Genomic DNA, 25,239 nt, shown 5'->3' with positions numbered 1-25,239 from the left:
GACTAGGAATTTGGTAGAAAACTGAATGCTGAAAGCCTATTTTTTAAAAAGAGCAAGCAGCCTAAAATGTCAAATGGCCAAATAAAATGTTTATAATGCAACATTTTAATTTAAGCACTTATAAGTGGTAGTTGAAAAGAATGGATACATTAATGAATGGATGCATGTAGAAAAAGATATAGCATACTTGCTACAACATAAAGTAAAATTCCATAACAAGATTATAAGAGTGATTTTTATTATCTTGGTAAAGGTGTCCGGTTACAGGTAATTACAGATACAAAATGTTTTTAATCTGGTATATCAAACAGTAAAAGGTACATGTTAACGCTGTGCCTCTGAAATGTATTTCAGTTACAACTATGTATTATAGTTGTTCTGTACATATTAAAAGCACACATGATAAAATACAAAAATAAGAAAAGATTAAATAAAAAATTATCATTGAGCTATAAGCATCTACCAGAGTATCACACAGTGTGTCATAGCTAAAAAAATATAAAATTAATATAAATGCTATGCAACTATTTGATCTAATATAGATCTAATAAGGACATATTAAGGCCGTAATAGCATTTCACAGGTGAAGGCTAAGTTCTGAGACATGAAAGCTTTCAGAGGAAAAAAAGAAAAAAAAAAAAAGCTTTCAGATAACCCACAAAACAAACCTGAGACATCTTTTTGTTTGGAAAAAAAGCAATCTTCTTGCAAAGTCAAAGCTTCAATACATAAAGGAAGTATTTAATAAATGATATACTTGAACTATTAACAATAATCTGGAGTAGATATTCTGACTACAATAGTGACCAGCAAATACCTTCTTTCTCTGGAAGAAATAAGGTTTTCTGATTATACCAGTAGCCTGATTATTGTGGCCTCCAAGTTTGGTTATTTTAATTTGTTTTTGGTTTTGCTATCCTTCCTTTAACTAGATTATAAAACATAAAATAGTTGTATTAAATAAGCTAGGTGACCTCCAAGAGCCCACCTTACTTCCTCCTATAAAGTACAGCTTTTCCATTGCTAGAAGTGCCAAGCAAACTGAGCCCACATTCGCACAGATTAGAGCACATCTGGACTTGGTTGACTTAATGAGGCATCCAGATTGGTACATGATTACTCTTGGTACCACATATGTCTCAGAGTAAGTGGGCTAGGGCAGCCAACAATCACGATTTCAGCCCTGCTTAGGGGTGGGGGGTAGTCATGTTTTGGAATGGCTGGTGACAAAAAAATTTTAAGGTATTGGAGTAAGCCTGATTTCTACAGGTGGATTTAGTGCCTTTAAAAATACTGGCACAGTTCTCCATACTCAAGAGGCAGAGCTATGAGATTTTATTGATTAAAATTATATGAAATTTTTATTAATAAAAGAATTTCAAATTACAAAATAGATCTGTTTTTTTTAAAGTCTACTTGGGATTTAACATCGGCCTACAAATCATCTTTTTTCTAAGTGTTCATACTTCAAATTTTGTGCTTCAGATGAATTAATTTGGAATGAGTGGAGAAAGGCTTAACCATATTTCTTCCTTTTCTTTTTTTTTGCTTTTTTTTCTCACCACCCCAACACACATACGTCAGACATTCCTCTCTTTATAATGTTAATTAAAAGATTCCAAAAGCTTAATAGAATGTAAGAAGCAGTAAGCTTTCAGGATACGGTATACCTTCCTCTGCAAGTTCACATGCAATGAAAGTTAAAGCTCCAACCTTCACTTTGAACTTTTGCAATCTTCCTATATGTGGTGTTGTTTTTGTTTTTTGTTTTTAAGATTTTCAGGCTCTTTACATAAATGGAACATACGTATTTCCTTCAGGCTTTATGTTTTCACAGTTACCAAAGTGACTGCTCCCGGGCCGGCCATCCTGAGCAGCACACCTGATCTGATCAGCTCCACTGGAATGTGATGCAATCTTCAAAACAGTCTCCCAACAGGACCTTCTGATTCTGACTTTCCAAAACACAGACATGAATGCTATTTTTAAAAAACTTAAAAGAGAAACTAGGCCTTTTATGATGGGAATCCACCTCCCCCCTGGTTCTCTAATAAAGAGAACACCCGGATAATTCATTGCATTTTTCACTATTCATCAAGCAGACACAGGTTAAATTTCTCTGCTTTGCACAGGCTAATGGTCAGATTTCCAGTAACTTCAACTGGAACTCAACAATCAGAATGGTTTTAAAATTAAAATGTAAGCATGCCAAGAGGTTGGAATTATAGTAACTACATTGATTTCATAAAAAGATTCTAGATTATGAATATCATTTTAGAAAATATGTTGTAAAGTAATAAGGAATACATCTTACAGATCCAATTTTGAGAGTTTTCAGTTCTCATTCAAGTTGCAGATGAGAGAATGGATTTTGCTTCATCTTGGTTTCCATGATGTCAAAATAGGCTCATTTCACATATTTGAGCCCAAACTGGTTGAATTGTACTTTTTGATTGGTCTTTCTTTTGGAAAGACATATCTTATTCAAATTTTTCTTAACCAAAATAATTAATACTATTTAATAATACAATAACTAATATACATACTGCTTATGGATAATTATATATGTAAATACATTGAATAGTATTTGGTGACTTTTTTAATCTATAAGACTTACTGAAATCAGTGCATTATAATCATATAAGATAAAGCTTAGCTAGGCTGCTAAATCTTTTTTTTCTTTTTCTTTTTTTTTTTTTTTTGCTCATCATTGAAACTACTTTGGCAACAACAGAGATATGACTTTGGCTTGGAATTTTTTTACAATTTAACAACTTATACTTTTAAAATTCAGAATACATCACTGGAACAGCTACTATAATCAGTGAATCAACCACCATTAATTTCTTTGTGAGTAAATGACTTTAGGACTTACCCCCCAAGAAAGAAAGCGTATCAGTAGGCAAAAAGATAAATCCATCCATAGATAACTACAGCCTAACTAAGCTATTTTTTATTGAAGAGGTGAGAAAGGGGGAATTCCTGGTCTTTACCCTTTTCCCTTATTACCCTCAATCACATGTCTTACATGGAAATTATTTGTCTTTGCATATTCAGCAATATATTCTGAAACTTGGCTAACTACAGTTTGCTTTGGAGCAGATTTCAGCACGCAGAACATCAAGCCTGGATCCCGTACACGAAGGCACGGTTATCAAAACTCTTCCTCATTAGGTCATTTGTGTGTGTACATGCTCCCTCAAGACATTATTATCAGAACTCGATATTGTGTAAAAATTCTTTGGATCCTTTCATTCTTTGATTCTTCCAGGAGCTCCTTCGGAGCCCAGTGCTCATCTGAGCACACACACATGAAGCACATCACCTGCGGATCAGTTGGTTCATGCTCACTTTAGAGGCTAATTGAGAGAGTGGCCCAGAGGAGCTAGAAAATTCTACTCCCTATCCCCCCAAAACTTGAGTACTTGTAAAATTTTAGCATGCTTCTGGTTTCTCACAGGCAGTCTTCCTCAGCTTGTAACTTTTGGACGGCACTATCAAGGAGCTCCATGGACTCTCTGAGAGTGACGTTGATACTAAATGACTTGGGTTTAATGGTCAGACCGTAATTAAAATCCATTTTTGAGGGTTCGTCTGGATTGGCCTTGAAATTGCACTGGTGAGCCAGGATGGAAATGAAGAGAAACAGCTGCATCTTGGAAAGCTCTTCCCCAATGCATCGCCGTTTGCCCACTGAAAAAATCATCACGCTGCTGGCCAGGTCCTTGTCAATGAAGCCGTCTTTGTCCAAGAACCGGGCTGGATCAAAGTCCTCTGGGTTAGGCCACTTCACTGGGTCATGATTCACGGACCACTGGTTAACAAAAACCACTGTGTCCTTGGGAATGTGGTAGCCCAAGACACAGGCACTGGTGGTGGTGGCATGAGGAATGGTGACGGGCACAAAGCTGGAGAAACGCATGCCTTCGTAAAGAAAGGCCATGGTGTAGGGCAGGTTGGGCTGGTCGTCCAGGCAGGGCAGCCGGTTTCTACCCACGACTTGATCCAGTTCTTCCTGGACCCGAGCCTGCACTTGTGGATACCTGTTTGGTGGTTAACACAGGAGAAAATAAGTAAAGGTAATCGATTCTTCTTTCATCTAGAAAGCACATGGCACTTTTAGTTCTGCTTTCTTTATCTGAATGAATACCGAATTAATGAATTATTTCATTAATGAGTTAGTACTTCCAGCCCCCCAAAAAGAAAAAAAATCCAAAACAGTTTCCTCATTTCTCACTAAATCACAGGATGGATAAATCAACAGTTATATTTCCTGTAATTAGTTTCATATGGGTAATGCTCTCTTTCCTATCGTAAGTCAAAAGCAGTCTGAAGTTTTCTAGCCTGAAAAAGCTCCTAACAGACAAGGCCAGCTTCTCCATGAGGCACGGCAGACATGCCAAGGACCTGCAAAATTTTTCAGGGGCTCATGAAAATGTTTTCATTTCATTCAAAATCAGAAAATACACCAAAAAAAAAAAACTGTTAAAGAAAATGTTTTAATATGTAATTTTACATATTTATCTTTATTCCAATGTAGTAATAAAATGTCATTAAGATTTTCTGAGGGGCAAACAGTCTAAAGAGGCAAAAGCATCCAAGGCCCATGAAAAGTAAAAAAGCAGCCCCAAAAGCAGACCCTTTTCTTCTCTCATCTCCTGGGATAAATTCTAGCATACACACTGCTCTCGCACACAATGGTCTCCTGATAGATAAAGCTACAAATCCTCAAAATTTAAATTTAAAAGAAAATTCCCAATGTTAGAAAGATTATGGTACAAAATGTAATGCTTCTTTACTGTTGGCGATACAAACAGTATTGTCCTTTTGGAAAACAAAATCTGAGTACAAAGCAAGATGCAGAAGGGTAACTCTCCCCCACTTTCTAAACCCAGTAATCCACGCCTAGAAACGTATGTGCAGGAAACAACAGGTACAAAAATATGTAACTACAACAATCACCGAAATTTTAAAAATGCAATCAACAATGTTAAAAGAAGCGATTATACGTAATGCTGCTATTATGACAAAAATACTAGGGGGCCATCAGAAATCACTAAAACAAAGTTTAAAAGATGGGAGAATGTCCATTACACTAAATGAAAATGTCTTAAGTTTTTTTTTAAGTAAATAATTATTGCATCTCTGAAAAAAATATAAGCGTGTATGGTATAAAATTATGGGTGATTAAAAAAAATTGCTTCATGAACTTCATGAAGTATGCTTCATCGTATTTCAGGGGTCGGCAAACTTTTCCATGAAAGGCCAGATACTAAAAATTTAGGTTTTGCCAACCAAACCCTCCCTCCGTCACAGCTATTCAGCTCTGCCGTGTGCTGTGAAGGCGGCCACAGACAATACACAAATGAATGGCCATGGTTGTATTTTGCTTAAACGCATACCAAAATGGGCAGTGTAATTTGCCAACTTCCTTCATACTGCGTTTTCACTAAAAAGAAGAAAAATGTATTCATCAGCTATATTGAATAGAGTGACTCCAAAATTGTTTTATTTACTTTTGCTGCCCAATTCAGTTTCTGATGGGGGGGGGGGGGGGAACAAAACAAACAAACAAAAAAATGAAGTTTCAGAAGATGATAAGTTTATGGTAGGATGCAAAGGACCTATTGATATCATTTTAGGATGTCTTTTTCCTGATCTATTACCGACTTGTTTTTATTTGATTTCTGCTCATTGCCCATATGGGTTTCTGTGCTCTTAATACTGAAAAGCAATTTTAAATACACAAAAATTCGACTTACAAAAGTAGTCGCACAGGATCTAAGGACATATATATATATATATATATATATATAGGTTGCAGGATTCTAATAAGAAAAGAACCAGCCTTTGCCTTCCAATTTCTGGGTTGCCAGCAAGTTCGGCATCTCCCTCCACTTCCTTCTGCGCCAAGAAACGGCACAACCAGGACCTCAGGTCTTTCAAGGCAACCAACATTTGCCGTGAGTGAAGTAAGACAGTGAGACACCTGCTCCTGGAGCAGAGTTGCCAGACAAAAATAGGCTGCTATGTTAAACCTAAATTTCTGGTAAACAACAGTTAATCTTTCAGCAAGAATATGCCCTGTGTACGTTTTATTTTTCATTTTCTGAGTCTGGCAACACCCTATCCCAGCAACCCGCTTGCTCCCTGCGCGCAGAGCTTCCCAGGTCTGCGACCTCGGCCCGGGCGGGCGCCGCGGGGGGCCAGGCTCGGCGCCGGAGGAGTCCGCCCGCACGCGCTGCCCGGGTTCCGCGTGCGCCTGTCGAGGCGCTGCTCCGCGCTCCGAGGAAGCGCCCGCTCCCGCTCTCTCCCCGGGGATTTCTAACGCGACTAGCGCGGCGGTTCCCTAAGCCCAGCGCAACCTGCTAGTCCCTGGCCGCCCTCCTAAAGCTCCCGCGCCGGGTAACGGTCGGCGGGGCCGGCCTCCGAGCGCTCCTGCGCCCGGGAACAAAGCCCGGACGCGCGGCCGGCCGGCAGCTCCGGTCTGCGCCGAGGGCCGGCCCCGCCGATTGCTGCTGGGTTTACTTAACGTGTTTCCCGTTACCCTTTCTTCGGAACTGTGCCAATTTTGCTTCTGCTGTACCAGGGAGGCAGAGATCCGGGGCTGATCTGCGGGCACTTAAGAGATCGTGCCTTTCAGGGGGTTCTCATAGCTTTGTCCCCCACTTGGAGAGGTAGCGAACCACGGGATCAAAGACGCGGGCGGGTGGGGGGTGGGGGGTGGGGGGCGGGGGGCGCGCTCCCGGCCCGCGCTGCGCCTTCCCTCCCGAGCCCCGCTTTCGCGCCGCGAAACCGCAGACTCTGAGCGTGCGTGGAGACCTCGGCATATCCCACCGCCCCCCGCCCCCTTACCCGGCAGGAAAGGAAGGCCCGCCCGCGCCGCCTCGAGGCCTTACCTGGTGAACAGGATGAGCAGCCACTGCAGCGCGATGGAGAGCGTGTCCTGGCTGGCGCCGAAGATGTCGGTGACGGTGGCCGGCACGTACTCCATGTCCAACCGCGCGCCGCCGTCGCCCGAGCCCTCCGCCGCCTCGGTTCCCGCCGAGAGGATGAAGGCGTCCATCATGTCCCGGGGGGCGGCCCCGGGCTGCAGGCTTTCGCGGTGCCGCAGGAACTTGTGCAGGACAAAGTTGCTGAAGTTGCGGTTGAGCTGCTCGAACTCGCGGAAGGCGGTGCGCACGGGGTTGGGGAAGCGCTGCAGCCAGGGCAGCACGTCCACCAAGCTGCCCGCGCCCACCGTGCGCCCGAACTCCTCGTTGTGGCTGAGCAGCTCGCGGAACTCGGCGTCATCGTGGCTGTAGCGGCAGCCGAAGCACACGGCGCTCATGACGTTGGCCACGGCCACCACGGTCAGCGGCCGCGGGTCCAGGAAGGCGCCGCCCGCGCTGCCGCGCGCCAGCAGCGCCACCAGCTCGCGCGTCTCGGCCAGCACGTGGCCCTCGAGGACGCGGCGGCTGCGCGGCTGGCGCGTGCAGAAGGCTCGCATGGTGCTGTGCGCCGCGCGCCGCTGCACCTTCCAGCGCGGGGAGTACTGGCCGAAAGCCAGGCTGCGGCCGCCCGACACCACGCGAAAGGAAGCGAAGCGCGGCCGGTCGGCGAAGGCGGCGCCCTGCTGCACCAGCGCCTGGCGGATGGCGCGCTCGCCGTTCAGCACCACCACCGGGCAGCTGCCCAGGCGGATCTGGAACACGTCGCCGTAGCGCCGCGCCAGGCGCGCGAACGAGAGGTGCGGCGCGGGGCCCATCGCCGCGGCGTTTCCGATCAGCGGCCACGCGAACGGGCCGGGCGGCGCGGACCCCGGCTGCCGCCGCCGCTGCCTCAGCAGCCACTGGCCCGCGTGCACCGCGGCCAGCACCGACAGCAGCAGCAGGAGCGTGGTCTGCTGGGCGGACAGCGCGCTCGGCTGCAGGGGAGCGTCGGGCCCGAGGCTGGTGGCCATGCTGGAGAGAGAGGGGCGAAGGCGTGGCCCTCAGGTGTGCAGGGAAAGGAGCGGGCGCCCCGCGCCCCTACCCCTGGCGTCGGGCTACGCTGAGCCGTCGGCAAGCGAGGAGGTCGCGCGCAGGGCAGGGCAGGGCAGGGCGGGGCGGGGCGGGCTCTCCCGGGAAGCAGCGGAGGACGCTTCTTCCCATCCCAAACCCATCCCCTAAAGGAGAAGGGAAAGAGCATGCTTCCGCCTCTCCGTGACCCGGACTCTCCGTCCGCACCTCAACCCCCAGCTGTGTAACGGTTCCAGCACTTCGGGGCAGGCCGGAGGGCATCCAGGCGGAGGCGCGCAGTTCCCTCTCACCGCCTACCACCCCCGCCCCGCCAGGCCGCGGGAAGGCGGCTCCGCGGACAGACTGACCTGCGAGGTGGCGCGGTGTCCGGCGGCGCGGGATGGACGGCTCCGTAATAGGGCTGGGGCCTTTGAGGAGGGCCAGAAGTCCCCAGGAAATCGGAGGCCTCGCCTGGACACCTGCTGCTCTGGGGGCCAGAGCACCCACTCTGGAGCCTCCGAGCCAGCGGCGCTGGGATTGGGATGGGGACCGAGGCGGCGGCCTCCTCTGCCGCGAGCCCCGCTACACCTGGGGCCTCGGCAAAGCGGGGGTTCCCCCACAGAGCGCGCACTGAGACGCGGGGTGGACGAGCGCAGCCAGTTCCCAGCCTCAGGCCCCGCGCGCGTCTGACAGCTGCTGTCGCAGGGGCGTGGCCCGCCTGCACGCAGTCACGCCGGAGTCAACACGCGCCATCCCGCTTGCCTGGCTTTTAAGGTCTGCGTCGGAGGCGGCGGCGGACCTGGCGGGGGCGGGGCTTGCGGGGGCGGGGCCTGCGGGACGCTTCCAGGGGCTCAGACCCGACCCGGGTCGCGGCGCTAGCGCGGTCACGCGAGGCGGCCGCGAGGCTCCCCGACGGCCTCGGTCGGTGGCTGGCGGCTTTGCTGCAAGCGGCAGTGCGGACTTCCCGTTTCCCGGAAAACCACTCTCATCCGTCCCTCCCCATCGTAGCCGCTGCTGCCCGGAAGCGCGCTGGGAACAGAACCTGCCCGTCGGGGGGAGCGCGCCCCTCCCGGGGAGCTTGACACCCCCCGTCCCCTCTCGGTGCCTGAGCTCCGTTGCCCGAGATGGACCCGCTCGGGATCCTCGGGCGCCGGGGCCCGGAGAGGGAACCTGTCAGTTTGGGGAACGCGGGAAGCCGGGTCTCGGTGGCGGCTTGCCTTCACAGCATCCCCGGCTGTTTTATTGTAACTTCCTTGCAGACAGGCCCCTCGGATGAGGCCCCCCCACGGCGCGCCAGGTTCTCCTTCCACCTCGTGGGCGAGACCGAGGGTCCCCGGAGGACGCCGCTCCCGGCCCCGCGCCCCGGCCGCGCTTGGCACACAAAGGCCAGCGCCAGCGGGACGCAGCCGGGCGCGGTTTCCCGCTCAGCAGCCCCCAGGTGGCGCCGCCCACCGCCCCGCGTCGGGGACCCGCGGCCCGGAGCCCGGGACCACGCTGGGGCTAAGGCGGGGGCTCGCAGCCGAGGGAGCACGCTCGGATGCCCCCGTGGGGAGGGGGGAGGGGGAGGGGGAGGAGCAGCGCGCAGATCTCGCGCCTCTGAACTTTATGGGGTTGAAAGTTTCCCCTGCTGTCGCCTCCCCCTTGCGTGCGGAGCTGTGCCTTGCGTGCGCGGCTTCTGGAAAGTCGTCGGCTCTGGTCATATCCTTGGGCGCTTCTCACGGCACCTGACACGCTGGGGCGGCGGCGGCGGCGGCCCAGGGCGGGGTGCGAGCCGCCACCACCCTCCGCGGCGCACGCACGGCCGCACCCGGGCTGGCCGGCGAGGCGGACGCCCAGACTCCGCGGCGGGTAGGCGGGTCGGGAGATGGGGAGCCGGGGTGCTCGGCCGGCGCCTTCCCCCGCGGGCTGCGCCCTTCCTCACTGGCTGGTACAAAGTATTTTCAAGCCCCTGGAGAGAAAAAGGTCTTCTGGGAAGGCTGGGGAAAGGGCGAGCCCCGGGAGGGAAGGATGGATGGATGGCAGCTAACCAGGAGGGACGTGTGTCTCCAGGCCCCCGGGATCCTCCAGCGTCCATGTAAAAGTTGGGCGTTGACCTCGTGACAGTCCTGCGCGTTGAGCTTTCCTCGTGCTGAGAATCTCTGTTGTTCAGTTGTTTCTTAGCTAATAGATATGGAAACTGGTGTTCAGAGGGGTTATGTGACTTTACCAAGATCACACACACTGCAGTGATACAATTACAGTCATACAATATAATCTTAGGTAATCTTGGGGCGCCTGGCTCAGGGTGGCTCAGTCTATTAAGCCTCAGACTTGAGGCTTACCTGAACCAGACTACCCACCTCCCTGCCAGTACCCAATGGACGAACCCAACAGGGCAGCCTGGCCACACAGGCTTGTCCACAGCGGAGCTCAGGACTGCAGGAGGCCACCTCCAGCTATGACCCACTCACCCTCTCCGAGTTCCCTGGACTCTGATTGTGAGATGCTGGAGGCTGTGGACCCACAGCATGGCAGCTACATCCTGGTGAATTAGCGTCGGCCCTGGAGTGAGGCAGGTCAAGTGAAGGAAGAATGGGGATTTCTATTTTTATTCCAGCCTTTTAAATTTAAAGCTTATCTTCCTGCCCTCTCCTAAATGGACAAAAATTAAGTTGCCCGACTGGAATCCAAGGGCCTGGCCAGGCACATGTCCCTTTCTCCCGGCTCTGTCCACCAGTCTTCTGGGGCAAGTGCTGGAGCATCGTGGTCGCCGAGGCTCCCGCCCAAACGTCAAGTGGAGCAGGCTCTCACGGGAGGTGGACAGAGCTTTCCACAAGGAGACACCCAGACATAGGTTTTCTGTAGAACTACACCAATTCATTATTGAGGGAAGCCTCGATGGAAGCAAAAGAACCATGAGCCATTAGAGATGCGCAAAACACAGAAACACACTATATTTTTCACTGAGGCCAAGCAACAGCACGTTCTGTTAGGCAAGTCAAGAATATGTAATGGAATCTGATGCACAGGAAATAAAGGAAAATTGTGCTTGGTCACTGAAAAAAAAATTTTTTTTTATTGATTTAGGCTGAGGTCACGACCTCAGGGTTGTGAGATGTAGCCCCATGTCTGGCTCCCCACTGGGCATGGAGTCTGCTTGAGATTTTTCTCTCTCTCTTCCTCTGCCCTTCTTTCCTCCCTCTCTAAAAAAGTAAAAATTAAAAAATACAATATAATTTTAAATGATTCCTCTTTTCAAGGAAGTAACTGAAATGTTTGATGGTTTTCACCCCTCCTCACCTCTTACCAGCTATCAAGAGGTGAATCCAGAATCTGAGTCCCATTTCAGATCCGTCGTACAAGTTCTTGTGAAAGCAAATCCTCAGATTTAAAAAAAGCACAAATGCCATCTTTCCTGCCTCAAAAAAAAAAAAAAATCAGCTGGAAGAATTTTTTCAAATGGTTGTTTTTGTTTACAGAAGTGGGGTCTCAGAGGATCACAAAGCAGAAATCGTGTGGTCACCTTTTGCAATAAAATTGGATGAGGGAGACCTGGGGACTATGACCTTGAAATAAGTGGTTAATTAAAGAAAAAAAGATTTTAGTTATTCATGAGAGACAGAGACGCAGAGACAGAAGCAGGCTCCCTATGGGGAGCCGGATGCAGGACTTGATCCCAGGACTCTGGGATAAGGACCTGAGTGGAAGGCACTCAACCACTGAGCCACCCAGGTGCCCCAAGTGGTTAAATTTTAAAGATGCATGAAGAGGTGTCTGAAAATTAGACTTTGTGAGAGCCTGAAACCAACAAAATACCTGACCTGATAAGAAAATACTTTTTTTTTTTTTTAAGATTTAACTTATTTATTTATGAGAGAGAGAGAGTCAGAGACATAGGCAGAGAGAGAAGCAGGCTCCATGCAGGGAGCCTGAGGTGGGACTCGATCCTGGGACTCCAGGATCCCACCCTGGGCCCAAGGCAGGTGTTCAACCACTGAGCCACCCAGGCGTCCCAGAAAATACTTTTTGTAAAAGTCTCTATTCAATACTTTTTGAGAGGTTCTCCCAAAATGATTTCATACATTATAATGGAGTACCCCAATCCATGATAAAGTTGTTTTTGAGCAACGGGGTGAATAAGCTTTGGTTTCCCAGAATTGTGTTGGCCTATACATCCTTTGAAATGAGTTTCATAACCTTACAAGGTCCAGCTTTAGCAAAACCCCTGCCTAATTAAGTTCAAGATTGCTGCACCCATCAATCTCTCAGTAGGCTTTTAATTTAATAGACTGGAATTGTCCATGGGCTTATGCCAATTCTGAGCTATCAGCATATCTCAAAGTCTCTATCCTAGTATCTCTACCAGAAACAGAGCAAATGGGAGTTGCCTTTAAACCAAGTAAATTACTATTTTCAAAAGTATAACCCAAGGCTGTTCCTAAGACCTCCTGTTAATAATTCCTGAATAATACTGTATAGTTTTTAGACAAAGTAGATGCATACCTACTTGCCATAGTTAATAGTTTAAGCATATCCTCCAAGCTATGGTACCATGGGCTCAGTTCTTGTTCTAGGACATGGTTTAAAATGCAGAGTAACCAGTTGCGCCCATACTGTTAAAAAGACAGGTTCTGGGGCACCAGGGTAGCTCAGTGGTTGAGCGTCTGCCTTTGGCTCAGGTCATGATCTTGGGGTCCTGGTATCAGGTCCCACAACAGGCTCCCCGCAGGAAGGCTGCTTCTCCCTCTGCCAATGTCTCTGCCTCTCTCTGTGTCTTTCATGAAGAAATAAATAATCTTTAAAACCTTATATTATGAAAAAGGACAGGTCCTTATTGATGATGACAAACCAAAATAACTGGCTATGGTAACAACTTCTTCAGAATTTGCAGACCTCAGATTCTCTCAGATTTGGTGGCACAGATCTCTGTTGGAGGACCCATCTGGTACTTGATGGAGACATAGGGTAAATCCAGTGCGCCCTGTGGAACCCCAGCTCAGTTCAAGATTCTCCCTATGGTGAGAATCCACACCAGGTTCTTTACTTATCAACACAACTTCTCACCAAAGCCAGTAGTATTTAAGGTCCTGGGATCTCCTTTCAATCAACAGCACAGTATATGGGAATTTTGCCCTCCCAAATCCCAAACTTGAATTGTTTGATGCAAATAACTTTCAAAAGAACAGCTAAGCTAGAGAGAGAGTTTAAAGTGGAAGTTTAAAATACCTTATTTTAAAAAAAAAATAATAAAATAAAATAAAATACCTTATTTTGTACTGATTCCAAAGAACAGAAATCCAGCTTAAGCTTGTTTAAGCAGAACAAGAATGCACTGGCTCATGTGCAGGGAAGGATAATGTGGTACCTTACAGGATGGAAAGATCTGGGGCTGCTCTCCCCAGTCTCTGTTATGCTGATCTCTGCTTGGGTTTTGTTCTGGAGACTTTCCTTGTGTGCTGGAGAGGCTGGCCATTGGCAGCCTCAAATTAACCACCCCAAGAAAAAGAGAATATCTCTCTTCCAGGGTCACTATACAAGATACTAGACTCTGACGTCCCCAGCCAGCATCAGGCCACCCTGTGGCCAACGGTCTAGGTCTGATACGAGGAAAAGAGAGATGTGAGGAAGAGAGAACATGTCAGGAAGCCAAAGAAAAAAATCTGCCTCAGTCCTCGTGTATCTCACTTTTGCCCATCACTACCTTTTGGGCTGAAGGATATCTTATTATCGTCATGGTCATCATTTTAGTTTTCTAAGTATTTATTTATTTATTTGAGAGAAGTAGGGGAGGAGCAGAGGGGTAGACAGAGGGACAAACAGACTCTGTGCTTAGCCTGGAGCCTGACTTGGGACTCTATCTCACGACCCTGAGATCATGACCTGAGCTGAAACCAAGTGTCAGACACATAAACGACTGAGCCACCCAGGTGCCCCTTTCATCATCATTTTAAATCAGCAAGTCAGATAGATGCATTACACCTGGAGCCCATAGCCAGGAACATCAGCACTTCTGTCATCAGGCTGGAAGTCCATCTTCCTGATGGGCTTTCCCTCTAACATAATCTTCCAGCGTAATGTCAGTTTTGTGGCTGAACGCTGTGCTCTTCCAAGCCCCTCCAAGCACACATAGGAACAGGCACTGAGATGAGAGTGGAATAGAAGGAACAGTCCTTGGCAAGTTTTTGACATGTGGGATGCACAAGAATTAGTTATCAGACCCATGCTAGTGGGAAGGGAAACAGAAATCAAGAGATACACCAAGGTGACTGAGAGAATGGCAGAGGGATGAGCCATAGGAAGCTACGAATGATATGCTGGGAATTGAGAGGATTCTGAGGAAGTAATACCAACACCCTGGCCCTACCTGACTTACTTCTGCTTCCTTCCTGGTACCCTGGTAATACACAGGGTAAGAAGCACGGAGCTGAAAAAAATAAAACAAAACTTTCTTATTTCTTCTAAGAAGTTCTCATTTGTGGGCTGCACTGTTATTTTATGCATTAATATAAATGCAGGGGGCTACCACTTGTAGTTATGCCACTGATCAATAAGACATATTCTCTTTTCACAGATGTTAACATTTTAAGTGTGCAGGATTAACAGAGCACTGTGCACACTGGCAGTGATCCTCTGGATTCTCTGCCTTTATATTAAATAGTAGTGGTCCTGAGAGCTCTTAGATGAGGCAGATAGAGCCAGGAGTGTTACCTACCAAAGCCATTTCCCCTTCCATTTTTTAAATTTGATATAACAATTGATGCATGTAAAGCATAGGGAGAAGTTGCTTTGGAAGATTTTGCTAATTTTATTGACCCAGTCTCTTAGCCCTCCTCTCTTTCCAAGGTGAGTGCCCACTAAGCTCTTTCCATATAGTCTGGTATTAGTGAGAGCCACAAAGTTACAGTGTATTATTCCAGTTTCCCGCCAGAATATTTTCTTGTGTATTTAGAAGTCAAAGGGCATCAGTGTTTGCAACATACTCTCAAATAGTTCGAGGAAAAAAGAGAGGAAGGGAGGGAGAGAGAGAGAGAGAGAGAGAGAGATATGAAAATGATAAAGCAAACATGGTAAAAAATGTCCATAAATGGAGAATTTGGGTAAATGGGAGTTCCTTGTGATGTTCTCACAACGTGACTGTAAGTCTGAAATTGTATCAAAATTAAAGCTACTCAAAAAAAAATTTAAAAGTTACTAATAGAAAATAGGAGCATGAGAAAGAAATCTCTTCCTGACGTTATGACCTTACATTGTCTCTTCAGTTTCTCTTGTGAGTCTCTTATGAGAAAGGACAGTGAAAAGAACCTGAGATTGGCATGTCCTTCATCTGACACGGTGCTCCTGGTTCAGAGCTGGAAGAAGTTTGGGTTCAGCTGGGACGGCTTTCCCCAGCTTCCTATCTGACTTGCCCCCTTCTCCTCCTTGCCATCCTTGCTTTTTGAATGTTCTAAAGTGTATTTGGGTCTTTGATCTCCTTCAATTCCTTTTGAAAATAAAAGGAATATACTGTGTAAACAGCCCGTGCCCCTAGTCCCACTGTGTTCTCATTTCCAAGACATGACTCACTTCACAGCTGTGTAGAAGTGGCCAATGGCACAGTCCTCGGATCACCTCTTCCTGCTCCCTTCCATTTCCTTCCTCCTCCTCGGCCTTCTTTCTTTCCCTTGCTCTGCAAATGTCCTTTTCTGCTTCCTGTTCTCTCTCCTTCCCCCTTTCCTTGGGCCCATCCTCACCTCAGAGCACCTGTGTTCCCTCCAAGACCTCCCTTCTCGAGCTACCACCATCTCCTTTTCTCTACATCCTTCTGCTCACGGTTTCTCTCTTCCAGGAACGGTAAAGAGTTAGGGGCAGAGGAAAAAAGAGAAGAGGAGTGAAGAAAGTAAGGAAAGGGGTCAGGGAGATAGAACAACCAAGAAAAGAAAAAAAGAATAAAATATCCATGGATAACCCGGTGATCCATTAATGCAGGCTCCCACCCAACAGGACTCTCCTGCTCTGTGTTTGCGGGATGGAAACAATCACTAACTCAGGACAGCGATGATTCAAAGATAGGGAAGGGATGCCAAGGTCTAGGCTTGCTTCTGTACATTCATTCCATGAGTTTTGACAACCACCCATCCAATTCCTGAAATTCACCCTTCTAACAGTTGAACCAAGCGTGCTGTCCACCACTTTGGTCAACAGAGAACCCCTTAAATGTCCTAACTTTGATCAAGCAGAGAAAATCTCTAGGCAGATGAAGGATATTGTTTTTCATTTTAGTTTCCTAAAAAATGAATATTTACCAGGTTACCAAGAAAATGCATAAAGCAGAGCAAGTAAAGTGCAGCAAACATACAAAAGTGTACATTTGGGTTCAGCTATATCACAATGTCCAGCCATGGGTGTGGTGACTGGTATGGCGTCCAGATCTGGGATACATTCTTGGTTGAGGATCCAGATTCCAGTCTCCTTTTACTCCATGAACCTCTTAGTTTCTAGGGTTAGATCTGTATTCCTTAACAGGTTTTCCTCTCTTTCCACAAAGGGACAAAATTTCAGATCAAAAACTGTAGTCACATCCAGGGCTTAAAAAAATATTTGATAGTTAAATAGCTACTTATGAGGTTATTCCTCCCCTGCCCATTCCCAAAAGGGAACGTGAGGGCTGGATAATTATACATTGGCTTTTTGACCATCAACCCCCAGCAGGATTTTTCTGTCCTATAGATGGAAGCATTCACTTCTTAGCTGTGGCCTGTCCTGTTTGTGGACTGCTTCAGTTAGAAAGCTCTAGAAGTGAGAAGTTCTGAGAAGTTACAAAGGAATCTGGAGTGAACATTCTTGTCTTCTGCTGAACTTAGAGCTACCCTTTGGAGAGACATAAACCAAGACTAATTTCCCCTTCACGTAACAGCCCTTCGCATACTTGAAGATGGCTATTGTGCTGCCACGGAGCCATCCTTCCACCAACCAAGAAATGTCCCAGTTCCTCAAGTCATTCTTCAAAGAGCTTGGTTTCTAGAGCTGTTTCTAGCTTATCTGTGCCTTCTAGACAATGTAATTTTTCAATATGCCTAAGTGCATACCTGCAACTGAACACCACACCCCCAGAGATGACATGCTGTCCAGCCCAGAGGGATGGTTACTTCCCATCAGACTCACAGTGTTCCTTTTAATGCAAACGAAGGTTTTTCTACTGGTTTAAAAGTCTGCATCCCACTGTTTTGCCCACACTAAGCTGGTTATCAACCAGTCTTCATCTCTCTTTTGTTATAAGACTTGATACAAAAAAAAAAAAAAGACTTGATACCATTCTGAGTCTTTAATTGCCCTTAGGCAATTGATTTAAAAAAAAAAAACTAAGAATCGGGGGCACCTGGATGACTTAGTGGTTGAACATCTGCCTTTGGCTCAGATCTTGATCCCCGGTCCTGGGATTGAGTCCTGCATCAGGCTCCCCGCAGGGAGCCTGCTTCTCCTTCTGCCTATGTTTCTGCCTCTCTCTGTGTCTCTCGTGAATAAATAAATAAAGTCTTTAAAAAACAAAAACAAAAAACCCCAAACAATTAATTTGTATTAATTCCTATTAAATGCATCTTGGGGCTTTAAGACAGTGTTCCAATCATGGAGGCCATGTTAAACTCTTGCTGACCCTGAGGGCCAGAGACTGGGTGCAGGAAAATCATATGGGGATATATATAATATATACTTATTATACATATACATGTATATGTATTTATATATATATATATATATACACACACACACATATATATAAAAAGTATATTTTCTGTTTTAGTCAGATATAAATTCTTAAAACACATTAGCAGGTAAATAGATTCTTGATGCAAATGATTTAATCAGAATCTAAGAATATGCAGAAAAATAGGAAAGTCCAGACTGCCATCCCTTCTCAGATGTAACCATAGGAACCATGTACCTTCTATCTATGTACGTGCATATGTTTGTACATATGTATGTATTATTAATACAAATGAGATTGTAGATTAGTGTTCTCGGACTTTTTCCCCCCACTTAATAGTTGTCTTGGTGACCACAAGAAATGGTGCAGATCTACCTCATGCTTCTGAACTACTGTAAAGAATGACTATAAGAGAATTTATATATAACCAACCCTTACATGGTCATTTGTGTTGTGCCTCACTTGTTATAGACTCCACTGGAGACACTTATTTTTCTGCACAACTCTATATACGCTTGCAAGTGTTTCTCCAGTAGAGATGTTTAAACTATGGGCATGTGCATTGTAAGGGGTCTTGTTACACCCCATTTGTCTTCCAGAAAGGTGCGCCAGTCTGCATCCTCAGGAACCTAGGGTTTTATACCAAGGAGTATGTGCCAAAATCTTCCTTCTATAAAGAGCGATTGCTTTCATATAGCTTTTGCAAATGTAGAAAGAGAACAAACAGAACAAAAATCTTACTTGTCTTTCAGAACTTTTCCTTATTTTAAAGAATATGTGTGCTTGTGTTTGGATGTCTCCTTTTCTTGACAGATGAGGGAAATCCCCAGATTATAGCCGGTGAAATGTCAAAGAGGGAACATTCCAGAGCTCCATGTCCCTGTGGAAGACACCACAGACGCCAGGGTGAGAGATGACCTCGGTGTGCCTGGATATCTCTTCTGAGATGACAATTCTCTACAGGCTCCTGGGCACAAGCCCAAATGCCTTCCAGGCTTGTCTAATCTTCCTGAGGAGATTAAAAACAGTAAAGCCAGCATACCGCCATCATTAGGAGTTTGGATCCAGCAGCCAGGAGGGGTGAGGGGGGGTGGTTGTGCAGGCACTTTTGGGTGTGAGGCCCCACTTTCTTATTTATAAGCAGTGACCTCGGCTAGGTTATTTAACTCTTCTGAGCCTGCATTTCCTCCTCTGTGCAAGAGAGGTAATATGATCATGACCTCAGAGGGCACTCCTGGAGATTAATTGAGATATGGTAAGGAAACCCGTTAGTGTGGTTGATGGCAAAGAGCCAGCTGTCAATACGTTAGCCCTTACTATTACTACTATTGTTGTTGTTTACTACCACTATGACTACTACTAAGCCTGTGTGTGTGTGTGTGTGTGTGTGTGTGTGTGTGTGTGTGTGTTTTGGTCAGATATAAATTCTTACTCCTTTCCAGTAAAGTCAGACATCTGCAAGGACTTGGAACTCACAGGGGTAGGAACATGGGCTTCTTGGCTCCGATGTGATGGCTCCCAGGGCCACACACCCTTACCCACGTGCAGGCTTCTGAAAGCCTAAGGTGACCCGAGTCACCCACTCCTCATGTTTCTGAGGCACCGGTGCAGAGCCAGCCAGGGTCTGAATCTGGCTCTCCCACCCACGGTGGTGTGTCTCCAGTTGCTGCAAATGACTTCCCTAGGGCCAGGCTATGCTTGGGTTAAATGGGTAAAATGATTAGCACCTGGTTCACAGAGTTGCAGTAGGGACTAACTGAGCTACCACATGTTGGGCTCTTAGAATGGGGCCTGACCCTCAGCTGGGCCCCAGACAGTGTCAGCTATTGTCATTATTCTGTGCAAATCCTTTTGCTGCTGCCCTTAGGAGGCTGACCACCACTCCACTGGTGCTCTTGGCAGAAAGACTCAGCATGACAGCCAATCTGCATTTTCCTCCTGCTGGCAGGTGGCAGCAGCTGTGAAGCACTCACCTCGTGTCCCCTCACCTCTGATGTGCTTCACCTCCAGACCCTAGTACAGAGGCAGGTCTTCGGGTGCAAGGATGTCCCGTTCCTGAAGGAGTCCGGGCAAGGCTGAGCCAGGCTCAGTCCTCCGAGCTCAGCTGGGGGCCAGTCCCACTGTGGCTTTCCTGAGTGCTTTGGGCGCCTCGGGTAATGAGCCCTGAGATAACACTCAGGCCTCGGAGGAAAGTCCAGAAGGCATCACTCTCCATGGTGCAAGTGGGAGAGAGCTCAAGAGACCTCCCAGTGATGTGTACAAATGAGACGGTGCTCTCCAGCTCCCCCAAGGCTCCAGCCTCCTTTTCTTACCTTTGCAGGTGTGGCTGAAAGCATGCGGTGGCCCCAGACCCAAGACACCAGCACCAGGCACATCTAACAACTACCCTGAAGAGGCTGAGGTCATCTCACCGACCAGAACCACAAGGCAGGGCAGGGTGGGGTGGCCCTTGGCTACGCCTTCTTAAATGCCAGGGAGGAAATCGTCCAGAATATTCCCCCATCCAAAATGGAAAGTTAAATTCAATAGTCTGTACTTTGGTGGTGACTAATCTCCATTTTTTCCTTTCCCCATTGCACTGAGTCAGTCCCTGGTGGCCCGTTCGTTTTAAGGGTTTGGATACAGAAGGAAGGAGGGGCCTGGCAGTTTCTGGGCCTTGAAAGCATGGCATCCTCCCTGGTTTGTTCAGGTGTGGGTGAGGCCACTTACCACTAGCTGTGCCCTCAGGCCCCTAGCTCTCTGTTCCCTATTTCAAGGACTTCTTTATATATATATATCTTAGAATATAATTCTTTATTAGGAAAAAGAAGCAAATTTTAACAGTGAACAAGTTTATATTTTTCAAGTAATATGAAACCCACCTTCCATTTTCACATTTGTTCTTTTTTAAAATATATATATATATTTTTTAAATATATATAAAAATGGGCACCAGGGCTGCCCATTTTTTTAAAAAAATATATTTTATGTAGGGACGCCTGGGTGGCTCAGTGGTTGAGCACCTGCCTTTGGCCCAGGACGTGATCCTGGAGTCCCAGGATCCAGTCCCACATCGGGCTCCCTGCATGGAGCCTGCTTCTCTCTCTGCCTATGTCTCTGCGCCTCTCTCTCTCTCTCTCTCTGTGTCTCATGAATAAATAAAATCTTTTTTAAAATAAAAATAAATAAATATTTTATTTAAATTCAATTTGCCAACATATAGTGTAACACCCAGTGCTCATCCCATCAAGGACTTCCTGATGCAGTAAGAATGAGATGGAGACCTGAGCTCTCAGGTTCCAGCACCAGGCTCCATGGGGCAAAATAGAAATTTATTCCTGCCAGCAAGGACACCGGAGGAATCTGGACTACAGGGAGCCCCCATTTCTGTTTTTTTTTTTTTTTTTTTTTACTCCTGGGCTCTGAGCACCATACCTGAGACAGAGCAGAGAAGTAAAAATCCAGTTGCACATAACATTGAATTCAACATGGAGTAAACATCCACTGTGAGAGCCCGGCTTGGAGGGACCATCCTGCTCTCTGATGTCGGGGCCTGTGCTTTAGGCCCCCTGTGCTCTTAGGGTGCCTAACACCAAAGGCAAGTTGGGACAGATGAAAAAAAGGAGCTAATATTACTCCCCAGTGCCAGGAACTGTTTTCTGTGGTTACACCTACAATTTTATTTACCTCTCCTAATCATCCTGAAAGTATTGCTAGTTTTAGCCTACTTCCCACACAAGGTGATTAAGATTCAGAGACAGTGAACTACTTGCCCAGTGTTACACAGATTGTAAGAGAGGCGGCCAAGATTTGAACTCAGGTCTGCAGGCTGCAAAGCTCATCCATACCCCAACAGGAAAGATCCATTAATTGTTGCCTCTGGTCTGAAGCTTACAGAAGCCCCTCCCTCCCACTCTACACTGAGTATAGACCTCTCTGGCAGGATTATGGCTGCTAAGGCCCCGGGTGACCCCAAGTCTCTCCACCCATCCTGCCAGGAGAGATGACTCCCTCCAGAGGGCCAGGACTCCAGCAGTCAAAGCAGTCATGGATCCCGTGACAGATACAATTCAACTCCTGGCTCCCGCTTGCAGCAGAACCTACCCCTGGTATCTGCCCTGCACAATTTAATCTCTATAATTTACAGTCTGGTTCTTGGGAGAACTTAGAAATTTTTCCTTTAAAACAGTGGCTGGAAAATGCTGAGAGCTGGAAAGAAAATTCCACATGGGCTTCATGACTAGATCTGCTACACTCAAATCCATTATATTGAGATTACTATAAAATTCACACTATCCCAGATCTCCAGAAACGATGGTTTTATTTAGAAGTAAGTGAGCAAAGGGATGATTTCATAGACCACAATGCCAAATTATTAGCTCAGTGCTTCTCAAGTATTTTGTTTTCGGGACATCTTCATACTCTAAAAAATTACTGTAGAAATCAAAGAGCTATTGTCCAATCTAAGTTCTATCAATATTCACAATTTTAGAAATGAAAATGCAACAAAGTTTAAAATATTTATTCATTGGAAAAGAACAAACCTAATACATTTATGTTAACATAAATAATATGTTTTAGAGAAAATAAGTATATTTTCCCAAACCAAAAAATATTAACGAGAGTGGCATTGTTTTACATTTTTACAAATCTTCTTAATTACTGACTTGACAGAGACAGATAAATACTCCTATCTGATTCTGCATTCAGTCTGTTGAGATCACAAATGTCATGCGACCCCTGAAAGGCCCCTGGTAATGGTGAGAGAGGGAGAGAACGAAAGGCAAAGATTATCCTATCAACATAATTTTAAACTTGTGGATCCCCTGACAGGGTCTCGGGGACCACCCACACTCCCAAGGAGTCCCTGGACCACACTTTGAGAACTACTGTCTAAGCTTAAAAGTGTGATTTTTTTTTCCTTTGGAGCGTCTCTCCATCCAAGCAATATCTAAGGGGCTAAAGTCTTGATATAGGAAGTTGGTGGGAGTGGGGATCAATTTTGGAGGCAGCCATGATTCAGCTATTGGTTTGAGGAGGAAAGCCTTAGAGACACATGTGGACACATTCAAATCATGTTGCAACCTTGCTGAGCTATGCCGGAGGTACCATCCCCAGGCATCTGGCTGGGACAATGAAACTTGACTCCCAAGTAAGGCAGGCTGGTGCCCCATCTCTGCTGCCAGAGCCCAGGGGATGTTTGAATCAGGTGGCTGGGAGATCATGGTGGAAGAAGTAGGGGGGTGGGGGGCGGGATTAGGGGATCCTGCTCAGTTGTGAGGCCAGGAGGGCATCTGAGGCACAGCCTGAAATGCAGCAGCTGTTTGGATGGCAGCTCAGCCAATCTTAACAATGACAACAATGATAATATACTACCAATAATGTCGAATTACTATTTATTGAGCACTTGGAGCGAGGCAGTATGCCAAGCACTTAACAGAAATCATTTCATTAAACCCTCACAACCAACCATTTGAGGTAACCATTAACCATAATCCCTTTTCTACACAAACAAAGCAAGGTGGGAGCAGTTAGAGTTGTCAACCAAGGTCACAAAACTCCTGAGGTAGCTGAGCTACAATTTGAATTCGGGTCTACCAGACCAAAGACTCTCTGCTGCCTCCCAGCCACACCAAGTGGGCAAACTCCTGAAGGAGAGAAATCAAAGTTTGAGGGCAGGAGGCATGAATGTTACTGGTTCCCATTGGATGAAGCAGGGGGGCAGAGTGCACACCCTTTCCAGCTCCAGCCACCCTCTCAGAGGCTTCCAGGCTGCAATCATACTGGGGTCATTGAAGACAGGACAGTGAGGAGCCAAGGTGACAGCTCTGAGTGTATGAGCACACTCACAGTGGTAGAGAGATAAGGAAGAGCTGTGCTTTCAGAGCCCCCCAATGACCCTCCCCACCCAACTCGGCCCCCACAAGCCATCTTGCCATTGTTTGCCACCAGCGGGGCAACTGTGGGAATTGGCATACCCACCCGAGCCCACCTCCTTGAAGGTCTGTGAGAACTACACCCCTTCAAAGCCTTGCCTTGGGGTCCTTCAGAGCCCTGCTCCCCCACGGACCATCTGGCACAAGGCCCCCTCCACATCCCGCCCCTTCTGAGCTCAGGCTCCCAGAGGTGCGAACTTCTCATAAACAAGCTCTATCTGCAATTCCCTGAAAAAATAAACAGGGAGATCGTGTGAGAATTCTCTTCCAAGGCAGCCTCCCTTCTCCCTAACCAGAGGCTCTGAGGAGTTCAGCTTTGCACGAACTTTTAATTTGCGTGCAGACAAGCACAAAAGGCCCAACCGGATATACCTGTTATTTCCCAATGACCTGAGAGTCCGAAGTTTATGTTAAGCCTTGGGTTATGGCTCAGCTTGCACGCAAGGCTCCAGGACTCCTGCAGGCAATTGAGAGATGGTGGTGGAGAGGACAGAGGAACAACTCTGAAGTGACAGCACATAATTTAATTCCCCCTAAGCTTTCCAAGCATGCAGACTGTTCCTTTTTTGTCAGCATATAACCTAAGTGATTTGCTCTACTCAGGCAAGAAATGTCTAATTTAAACCATATTGCAGCTAAGCCCTTTGGTGAAGAAAGAGAGCTCCCTGCATCTTGGCGTGTGTGTGGTTAGGCTGCATGGCAGCTGAGGCAAAGCAGACTCCTCACAGCCCCTGGATTTCTTACCCAGGTCATGATCGGAGAAACATGCATTCTTGGGCTCTAATCACCATACTCACTCTTCTTTCTCGTGCTTCATCCCTCGTGAATGGGTTTAATTTTAGTAAGAATGTTTATAGGAGGGCGCTGGCTCATTGTCCCCTGTGTCTGGGGTTTGAGTCCCATGTGAGCCACCGGTGGCTGCAGGACTCCAGCAAACCACTTAAACTCCAATCACCCATTTTTTCCTTCTCTGAAAAATAGCCGGGAGCAGTGCCAATGGACATGTTTTTAGTGACAAGTAATCTGGTTTACTGGTTTAGGAAGGGGAAAGGGGAGGTCTGTACCTCAACCTGGCTTTGCCCCTCACTGGCCAGGGTCTGGAGACAAAATTTCTCTGGACATCAGTTTCCTTGTCTGTAAAATAAGCGAGTTGGATGAGGTGGTGTCTAAAGTTCTTTCAGCTCTGAAAGATGATGTATGCCCTAAATCACGACAAAATATTAATAGTAGCTATTATTACTATAACTATCATTATTATTATTATCTGAGTCCCTTCTATAATTCCAAAGAATTCACTAGCCAGGCAAATCCTCTTTTAAAGTTTTCAAAAAATACTTTTATATGCCTTGCTTCCAAGAAACCAGAAGGATACTAGCCCCGACCCCTCCAATGGCAAGATTTGATGTGAAAGTTCTATCACGACTCATTCCCATCACGTTGTTGAATTTCCCCTGTAACCACGCCAGACAGCGAAGAATGGTCTCTAAATGCAGCCTACATGTCAAGGCTGTTCCCTCAGCTAAAAATGCCCCCTCCCTTTCTCTGCTGTGAAAAGCCTCCTTCCCTTTTTGCTCCCCTCCCCGTTTTGGAACCAATTGTCTTCTCCTCTGAATCCCCTGAGCATTTGCACTATTATTCCATTGACTTCATTCTATTATGTTATTTTTGGCTTCATGTCCAATAC

At 46.8% G+C, this 25,239-nt stretch overlaps 1 protein-coding gene and 1 long non-coding RNA gene across 2 annotated transcripts; one reads left to right on the top strand and one right to left on the bottom strand.

Moving 5' to 3' along the window:
* Window positions 1–217: 217 nt before the first annotated feature.
* On the bottom strand, window positions 218–9,511 carry CYP1B1 (cytochrome P450 family 1 subfamily B member 1). The gene is made up of 3 exons (XM_026018951.2): window positions 8,348–9,511; window positions 6,900–7,943; window positions 218–4,043 (listed from the first exon to the last, which is right to left on the bottom strand). The coding sequence occupies exons 2-3, from the start codon at window positions 7,940–7,942 to the stop codon at window positions 3,455–3,457; spliced, it is 1,632 nt and encodes a 543-aa protein (XP_025874736.1). The 5' UTR covers window position 7,943; window positions 8,348–9,511; the 3' UTR covers window positions 218–3,454.
* A 194-nt stretch (window positions 9,512–9,705) lies between these two features.
* LOC140600007 (uncharacterized) lies at window positions 9,706–20,781 on the top strand. The gene is made up of 3 exons (XR_012003163.1): window positions 9,706–9,827; window positions 18,454–18,546; window positions 19,961–20,781. It is a non-coding gene; the product is annotated as an uncharacterized lncRNA (long non-coding RNA).
* The last annotated feature ends 4,458 nt before the right edge of the window (window positions 20,782–25,239 follow it).

The sequence above is a fragment of the Vulpes vulpes genome, chromosome 8 (genome assembly GCF_048418805.1).
Source record: "Vulpes vulpes isolate BD-2025 chromosome 8, VulVul3, whole genome shotgun sequence".
Classification (NCBI taxonomy): domain Eukaryota; kingdom Metazoa; phylum Chordata; class Mammalia; order Carnivora; family Canidae; genus Vulpes; species Vulpes vulpes.
The sequence above is the reverse complement of the archived record's forward strand: the minus strand, read 5'-3'. Positions and strand labels throughout refer to the sequence as shown.